Source organism: Dipteris shenzhenensis, chromosome 24 (genome assembly GCF_047967505.1).
Source record: "Dipteris shenzhenensis isolate YYH24624 ecotype China chromosome 24, Dip_SZ_1.0, whole genome shotgun sequence".
NCBI lineage: Eukaryota > Viridiplantae > Streptophyta > Polypodiopsida > Gleicheniales > Dipteridaceae > Dipteris > Dipteris shenzhenensis.
The window spans coordinates 42,072,803-42,082,234 of record NC_141619.1 but is presented as its reverse complement, the minus strand read 5'-3'; the positions used below and the strand labels follow the sequence as shown (position 1 = coordinate 42,082,234).

Below are 9,432 nucleotides of genomic sequence, written 5' to 3'. Positions count from 1 at the left end.
CATGTTAAATACATTTTCCATTTTTGAGTGCTTATAAGTTATCCCCCTTCCCAATCGATTTTCTATTCTTGCTCCCATTGGATGATGGCTTTCTCCCAAATATGATAAATTTCTTGCATCCAATGGCATAGAAAAGTAAGCTTGAAACCCATGGTTACTATTTGGGTCATTCAAAAGTCTACTAAACCATGATGCATAATACATAATTAATCTTCCAAGCATTTCATAGGAGTAAAGGTCGCAATAAACACTCCAAATTTTTGCTTCCTTTATTTCCTGAGTAGCACCGCAATGAGATTGATACTAAATTTATGGCACAATCTCAACACTCTCAATTTGCAAATTGAAGTTTAGAGATAGAGAGCTCTTGAAAAATTAACAATGTTTTAAGATCCCACCTTTGAGACCAAGCGGAGCGGGTCTCTATCCTGTCGTAGATGGGCCAGGCTACTCGTTGCTTAATAACGCTGAATCGTCCGTGGTCCTGCTTACCTCCCAAGATGAGTGCTCATTTGGGAAAGCCCTGATTCTTTATAGGTTGAAGTGTTTAAAATCTGCAGCAACGCGCAGGTAGCATCTGCAGCAACGCATAGGTAGCATCTGCAGCAACGCGCAGGTAGCATACTTGTTAGTCTTACATTCCTACAGTCACGTGCATCGTGTTTTACCCTGATAGACGTAGAGATTCTCATGATCATCAGAGTCTTTGCCGGTGGAAGTGCTTTGCACCCCGACGCAGTAAGGATCACTCTGTGTGGTGAGCTTGTAGGCGGAGGAGGCGATTGGGTTGTACAAGAGTACGATCTGCTGGTAGCAGTGTTGGAAAGGCTGGGTCTGGATCCATTGAAAGTCCTCACCCGTATCCAGCTGCGTTATTAGAATGCGCTCAGCTCTACAATGAGCATGATAGAAATGCTGGATGGAGAATGCAAGGGAGGGAGCTCGTTGTAGGAGGACAAATTGCAAGGGAGGGAGCTCGCTGTAGCTTGTGTTGGGGTGACGAACCTGATATCTAGGACTCGCGAGCATAGGCCAGCTTGCTGTAATTGCTGGAACTTTCAAAGAGGACAACATGTGGCCTATTAGATTGAATAGAGATTGCCAAGGTTAAGGCTTGTGGCCCAGATTGAATCGGCATTGACAAGCTTCGATCTATAGCGACGCTCGATTGAATCAACGTGGACGACCATCTTCGTTTAAATCAATCTTAGCGACTCTCGGATTGGTTTTAATCCAATATTCATTATGTTTGAGGAGTCCAAGCCAACTTGGACTCTCGATTCAATCACCAATGACATTTGCCAACAAGTAGTTGGGTGATTTGTTTTATAACTTTGAAAGAAAGAAAAAGGCAGGGATGTTTGATAATAAGAGAGTAGCTACCATTGATTGAATGGAAGATGGTCGTCCACTAAACCTTGTCTTCCCAACCTCGATTCAATCGAAGCCAACCTCTCCAAAGACCATCAATTTCAACTTTGTAGAACGTTGTGGAACCTTGTCCTCCCAACCTTAGAGCATCAAGTCGAACCTTGTCTTCGCAACCCCAATTCAATCAAAGCCAACATCTCCAAAGACTATCAAGTCGAACTTTGTCTTCCCAACCTCTATTCAATCAAAGCCAACCTCTCCAAAGACCATCAAACCTCCATTCAATCAAAGCCAACCTCTCCAAAGCACCACTGCCACATGCCTTTAAGATCACAGTCCAAGCCAACTTAGAACCTTGTCCTTCCAATCTTGATTCAATCACCCATGTGATTTGCCCTAACATAAAATTCGAATATCCACTTGGACACTTTGAAGCATGTATAATCACCAATGTTATTTGCTCCAAGGTACAATAAGAATTTGCCATATACGAAGCTATTATGCCCCACCATTGAACTTTTAACGTAAAATACTATTAATTAGTTTGAAGTTGCAGCGAGATTAAACATAAGGTAAGCTAAGGTTGCAAAGGGGGTGGATGGTGTGGGGGGAAGGGATCATGGGTAAAAAAGACATTGAAGGAGAGAAAGGGTGTAGGAAGTTTGTGCATCCATAGTCCAAGTCTTCTTAATGTATTCACCACCATCTTCGTTCGTAGTTTCGGTTGATAGCACGCCTACACTCGTCAGTCCGGTTGATAACACGCCTACACTGGTCAGTTCCAAGTAGAACGCATTCCAATATGTCAGCACTAAGGCAAAAGATTGTGAACAGGGGTCGAGAGAAGAAACCACTGTCGGCGTTAGGCAGAATTCCGAAGTTCAGTGAACTCATCCTACTGTTTTGGCCGTGGCATCTTCTCCATCAAATCAGAGTTCTCTATGGTGGGTTTTGGCCACCGTCATCGTAGTAACACAGGCACGGGCTACTCAATGGAAATCTGACTAAAAAGAGTTATAGGGAAGCCAACAAATCCGTAAAAACTGGGTCGAGGATGATTACAACGAGTATGTCCTCGACCCTAGAGCCTTCTCGCAATCTAGTCAATACCGATGACGGTTTGAAGGGGGCTTGTTCTGACTTTGTAGACAAGGAAGGCGTATCCGCTCGGACTTCTCAAAATTGTTTGGCTCTCGGCTGCAGGATAATTCGAGGAAGAATGTTCTTGCCGTCCAAACGTTAAGAAACAGCATAATGGAGTCCACCTTAATGGCGACAACGGCGGTTCTTTTCACCGCTGCATTAGCTACCTACTTCACCTTTGCAAGCAGTATTAAGCAGAAGATGGAGATCAGTGACACCCCGAGTGTGGTATCAACCAGCGTGAAGTTGCTCTCCATTTTGCTTTGCTTCATGTTTTCGTTCCTGTGTCACACACAGTCCATTCGACTTCTCAACCAGGTCAACTACATGGTAAACATTCCCCTCGAGCAAACAAGAATAATAACTGGGGACTACATAGCGGATTTATTGGAGCGAGGTACAATCTTCCACGCCTTTGGATCATGGATTTTTTACCTTGCGTTTCCGCTACTTTTTCGGGTGTTCGGATCGATATCAATGTTCCTGTGCTTGCAGATGGTGCTTCTGCATGCCTTATACCATGTTGACTTTGTATACAATAGTGGAAGGGTCTTACAAGAGGCACATGTGGATAGTCAAGGTTCGGGGGCGGTTGAAAACAAATTTTGACCGGAGATCAGTCTCTTTTTTTTTTCAGAATTAGAATCTGCACTGTACGCGTGACTTGACAATGTCGGCATCAGTTTTCCATCGGCTAATTAGCCTTAGAAGATTCCCAATAACATAGATTACTGAGATGGCAACAAAAGATGCACTCGCAAGTCAATGCCGATAATTATTTCAACGACCGCTAGGCCCTTGATACAACAAGAAATATCTGCAGTTGCATTTTCTTCATAAAGAAATGGCTCGTGATGCACTCCTGGTGCCATTTTCTTATGTAAGAAAATTCTCCTCCGGGCATTTCTCAATGCATCAATAGTGCTAGTTTTACTCTTTCCCACCACCATTCCCATGCATCACATGTTGTCAATTGTTGTGCTTACTAATGAGGATCGAAGTGAAAGCTACCCTTACTATTGTAATGAATTGGGACTTTATGTCACAACATAGGCCACATTAAAAAAAAAAAAGTAAATATGGGCCTCTACATGTCCCCTTCATTTTGAGTATAGCAAAATTTCACCTTTCTCCTATGTATTTATAAAAAAAAAGGGCCTTTTTGGAATACATTAGGGGAGAAATGGGGTCTCAAAAGGGCCTCATAAGAAATGGATTAGGGGAGGATTATGAAAGTTAATCTAAGTCTACGTGGAGGGGTCATAATGGAAGCTCAAGTGGTTTTGATAAGCTAGATGTGGTTTTGGAAGCAATCAAGAGGGAAGAGTCAAAAAAACGTTCAGCAGGATATAAATATATAAAACTTGTCAGGTTATATATATACACATGATTGGTGGTTGGCTTGGTGGCTAGGGCCCATGGGTGGGGACCATATGGTTGCGGGTTCAAATCCTCAAAGGCGCATTTAAGTTTTGGTGGAGGTGGTGGGCTTGGTGGGTGCCCAAGGTGGCGGCTAGGCCACATGTCAAGACCACGCGTGTTGGCAGCCTGCTCTGCCCCTACGACTGTACTTGCCATCCACTGGACAACGCCACTTGCATCCCTCCCTTGTTGACTGTTTGGACATGCCTTAAATGCACGCCCTCCCCACATTTTGAATTTTGGGACACATGGCAGAACATGGTGCTCCTTCTCCACGTTTGGTCATTTTCTTCCCCAAAACCATGGTATTCCTTCTCCCTTTTTCAAATTGAAACCACCTTTTTCAAATTGAAACCACCTATAACCTAAGCATAGTAAATGCAACATGCCACCTCAACATACCATTGCCCCACACAAAGGAGCACTCTCATTGGTAGAACTCTAATCCCTCTCTAATCCCTTGAAATTAGGAAACACTGATTGGAGGCCCTCTTGAGACCCCACTTCTCCCCTAATGACATGTGGCAGTACTACTTTGGAGAGGTTGCCTTGAACCGTTATCTAAATAGCATAGTCCTTGATATGGGGGTTTCTTCAAGACACCCCCTTCTTATCTGTTCCAGGGATGTCATCCTAAAACTAATATTCCTCATCATCATGGGTTGTAGAACTTCCTTCATTATTTCTCTTCCACTTAATGGTGTGGCTCTCAAAATAGCCACTTTCCTTTAACTCCTCGATGTGCTGCTCTGCAAAAACTGCCCATGCAAAATCGAATGAATTGCCCTGCTCGATTGCAACCAGGCTAAACTGTTTTGCGTACGCCCTCGCAAAGGCCACTGTGACCTCCATATTTGGTACACCTTATTGTGGAAAAGAAGAAAATCCCTATATGCTTAAGGACAAACACTACTGCACTTAATTCTATACATGGGCGGATCTCTAGGAGTTTCAAACATGCCCAACCACTCCCTCTTGGACAGATCACCCTCCTTTAAGGCTTTTGGATCCACTCCCATCAAACTAAGTCCATATTTAGTGTGAAAAGCCTCCTTCGTAATGCACAACCTCCTTTGCTTTGGATACTCCAGTTTGGGAGCTTTCCATTGCCCTGAACACAGAATAAACGATGTGGAGATGAAACATAGAGAAAAAACAAACCTCTAGGTACAAAAAAAGGATGAACCAATAGTAGAAGAGGCTTGCATGTCAACTCTCCTCCTCTTTGGAGGGGTTCTGTCTTATGCTTCTTGTCCTCTCCTGTGGCTCCTTCTTCTTTTTGTTTGGCAGTCTTCTTCAGAGCTAAAGCTAGAAGTGGCTCTAGCTTCTCTCATAGTAGTAGCTTTCTCTTTTCTGTTAACAGTCTTCTATAGAGATGGAGCTGGAAGGCTCCCAACTGTCATTCAACTTCACTTGGATTTAGTTGAGCACAAGGCCATGCCTTGTTATGATTATTCATGTACTCTTAAATATTATTTTATGAAATAAAAATATCAAATGAATATGAATCATTCTCAAATGTGTGTGCTTTCAATTCATGCTATCTTGTCAATGATAAAAAGCACAAAAAGTGTAGCGGGTAAATGAGCTTCCACCCCTTTGTGTGTGTGTGTGTGTGTGTGTGTGTGTGTATGTGTGTGTGTGTGTATACATATATATATGTTTGTGTGTGTGTGTGTGTGTGTGTATGTACGTACGTACGTACATGTGTGTGTGCATGTGTGTGTGTGTGTGTATATATATATATATATATATATATAATATTTTTCTTTTTTTTCTTTTTCTTTTTTTTGGGGTGCAGGGTGGGTGGGGGGGGGGGGTCGAAGTCCTTGTATTTATGCTACAAAAAGTAGCCCCCACAATAGTTATGGCACATGGGGGGGGGGAGAGAGAGAGAGAGAGAGATTTAATATTATACATAGGTACATACATACATACATACATACATACATACATACATACATACATACATATATATATATATATATATATATATATATACATAAAATACTTTTTATTTAATTTTTATTTCTTTCTGAGCGGTCTGAGAGAGAGAGAGAGAGAGAGAGAGAGAGAGAGATCGGGTGGTGCATGGCACTCAGAGGGTGGTGGGATGTTAGGAACATGGATGTCTTGGCTCTCTTTAAACTCACTTTGTTGGATCACAGTGGAAAAAGAAAGCACAAGATGAATATTCATTTCATCATTCATTGAAGAGCAAACCTTCATTTCATCATCCATTGGAGAGAAAAATGAATATTCATTTCATCATTCATTGGAGAGAAAACCTTACATCTTAAGGTATCGTGGAAGCATGCGGTTTGTGATCCATGTTGTCGTCTCTTTTGCTCCACATAATTTTGGTGTGAGTAGAGAGTGTGTCTACCCTTTAGTGTAATAGTCCATACCTTAAGGCTAGAAAGGCTAACCTACCAAAAAATGATCATCTCTTCTCTATATCTCTATCTCTGTATTCCTTATTTATGAGGTTGCACTAAAAATGCAATACCATGTGGCACGCATCCTTGTAGCCTCTCTTATAAAGATAATGGGCAACACACCAATATATAATCAACTCTTCTCCCATATCTCTAGCTCTATATTCCTTATTTGTGAGGTTGCACTCCAAGGCCTCTCCTTCTCTTATGAAGGTAAAGCGTGAGAGTTGGAATAGAGGCAACATGGGAAACAATGATTGTGGAAATAGTCGGTCACTTTTTTCTTTTAGGATGCCTGCTAAATCAAATAGAAGGTGAACCATAAACTACCACATTCAACAGCTCGACTTGACATGCCTCTAGCCCACGTGAAACGGTTCAAATAGATTTGTGAAGCCCTTGGTGCACCAAGTGACCTCGAGATGGCCAATGCGTTTGGCCTCAACCTGGATGGCAAGGCAGGCCAATGGTATAGGCATCTCACCCCAGAAGAAAATATCAACTTGGAGACATTGAGAAAGGCTTTTATTGTGGGGTTCGCCCCTAGCGGCCATAAATGAAGCTCGATCAACCAATTGGATGGGGTAAACTAAAACGACAAGGAATCCTTGAGGGATTACATTGTGAGGATTAAGCACCTCAATGCCCGTTGTGAACCATATGAGTGGATGAGCGACAAACGACTATTGCCTCACTTCCTTATCGGATTAGTAGACCCAAAGCTGCACGACCACCTCATGGTGATGAACCCCACCTCCTTTGATCTATGCAGCAAGGTGGCCATCCGTATATGTGACAACATGATGGAGAAAGTGGATTCAGACAAGGCCTCGGCCCCCTCTGAAATAGCTCCATCAATTAGGTCCTTGAGTGTAGAGTCAAGCAAGAAGGAGGCTAACGAGCCTAAAAGCTTGGATGTGAGTGAGTTGGCCTCCAATCTATTGGATCAGCTAGGCTAGCAATGGAGGACAGAAACCTCCAAGGAGGCACCAAGCAACCCCCACTTGTTTCCATGGAGAGACAATGTCTGCTGTGGGGTATGCAGTGGCAACCACCCCTCCAATGAGTGCCGGTGCCTAAGGGCAAGGTCGGTACTCTACTGTGCACATTGCCATACTAGGTGGGGAAACCATGATACCTCCCAATGTCGATTTTCGAGGTCCCTTCCCCAACCCATGTATCAAATGAGACCCTAACAACCCCAGCCCCACTAGCCTTCATCAACTATGGGGCACCTCAGTTGCCACCCTACTGCCCGTTGCATGCAACGTTACCATGCCCCAAGACCCACCCCCTCCGGGAGTTCGTCCCTTCCCATCTATACTAGTTGCACCAATGAATACAGGCATGGGTACCTCCATCCCAATGCCAGCACCAGCAACCAAATGGACACCACCACTAGTGGGATAGGCCTAAGGACAGCCCTGTGACCCATCAGGCCCATAGAAACACCACCTCCGCTAGCCGCTCAAACGGTGTTGACTGATGAGGCAAAGCATATTTTGGTGAACGCCCTAGGAAGGGGGGCAACAACACCTCCACCCACCCCAGTGTTCCCCGATGGGATAGTGAATCCTTCAAGAAGCTGTCCCATAGCCATTTCCAAGCTAATGACCAAGTTTCTAGGAGGAGACCTGGTCTCCCACGTGAAACGGTTCAAATAGATTTGTGAAGCCCTTGGTGCACCAGGTGACCTCGAGATGGCCAATGCATTTGGCCTCAACCTGGATGGCAAGGCAGGCCAATGGTATAGGCATCTCACCCCAGAAGAAAAGATCAACTTGGAGACATTGAGAAAGGCTTTTATTGTGGGGTTCGCCCCCAGCGGCCATAAATGAAGCTCGATCAACCAATTGGATGGGGTAAAATAAAATGACAAGGAATCCCTAAGGGATTACATTGTGAGGATTAAGCACCTCAATGCCCGCTGTGAACCATATGAGTGGATGAGCGACAAACGACTATTGCCTTGCTTCCTTATCGGATTAGCAGACCCAAAGCTGCATGATCACCTCATGGTGATGAACCCCACCTCCTTTGATCTATGCAGCAAGGTGGCCATCCGTATACGTGACAACATGATGGACAAAGTGGATTCGGACAAGGCCTCGGCCCCCTCTGAAATAGCTCCATCAGTTAGGTCCTTGAGTGTAGAGTCAAGCAAGAAGGAGGCTAATGAGCCTAAAAGCTTGGATGTGAGTGAGTTGGCCTCCAATCTATTGGATCAGCTAGGCTAGCAATGGAGGACAGAAACCTCTAAGGAGGCACCAAGCAACCCCCACTTGTTTCCATGGAGAGACAATATCTGCTGTGGGGTATGCAGTGGCAACCACCCCTCCAATGAGTGCCCGTGCCTAAGGGCAAGGTCGGTACTCTACTGTGCACATTGCCATACTAGGTGGGGAAACCATGATACCTCCCAATGTCGATTTTCGAGGTCCCTTCCCCAACCCATGTATCAAATGAGACCCCCATTAGCCCTAACAGCCCCACCTAACACCCAGATCTCTCAAGGTGGTCTTGTGGCTAGCTCTAGTCAGTACCGAGCCTAGCCAGCTCCGCTACCACCACCCATAGTAGGTCCACAGCCCCTGCTACCTTGCATTGCCCCAGTCAATCAACTGTTGGTTGAAGAATTTCCCAACGACTGGGAGGAAATTGATCCTATTCATGGACCTCATGATTACTACCCCTCCGAGGAGGAAAGTGGTACCCTAATCCACTGCCTTCCGCTAGAGGATCAACAAGTCTTCGTATTCCAGACTGCCCCCATAAATGCAAGAGTGAGAGATCTAAACTCAATTGCATGGAGACCCCTGCTCCAATGTTACACCTACCAGGCTCCCCATAGAGCAAGTGAATGCCCCTACCGAGGTACTTCAAACCCTCCGGTGTCTTGTTTCAAATGCCAGGGCCCACACTTCTTGAAGGATTGTCCATATAGGGATCGTACACCCATCGCCCCAACCACAACCAATCCCACCCTTTTGTGTGTGGGATGTGGAATGGAGCACCTATTCCGATCGACTAAAGGCCAGTAGGGGGTCAGATACTATTC

At 44.6% G+C, this 9,432-nt stretch overlaps 1 protein-coding gene across 1 annotated transcript; it reads left to right on the top strand.

Moving 5' to 3' along the window:
- The first annotated feature begins 690 nt into the window (after positions 1 to 690).
- On the top strand, positions 691 to 3,123 carry LOC147886614 (uncharacterized). The gene is made up of 2 exons (XM_087395285.1): positions 691 to 813; positions 2,575 to 3,123. The coding sequence occupies exons 1-2, from the start codon at positions 691 to 693 to the stop codon at positions 3,121 to 3,123; spliced, it is 672 nt and encodes a 223-aa protein (XP_087251411.1).
- Positions 3,124 to 9,432: the final 6,309 nt, after the last annotated feature.

Bases quoted from the DNA above. Each gene is read 5' to 3' on its own strand.
- LOC147886614 (XM_087395285.1), top strand. From the start codon at position 691: ATGATCATCAGAGTCTTTGCCGGTGGAAGTGCTTTGCACCCCGACGCA. The intron at 814-2,574 runs GCAGTGTTGGAA...TCTCGGCTGCAG, and splicing joins AAGAGTACGATCTGCTGGTA to GATAATTCGAGGAAGAATGT.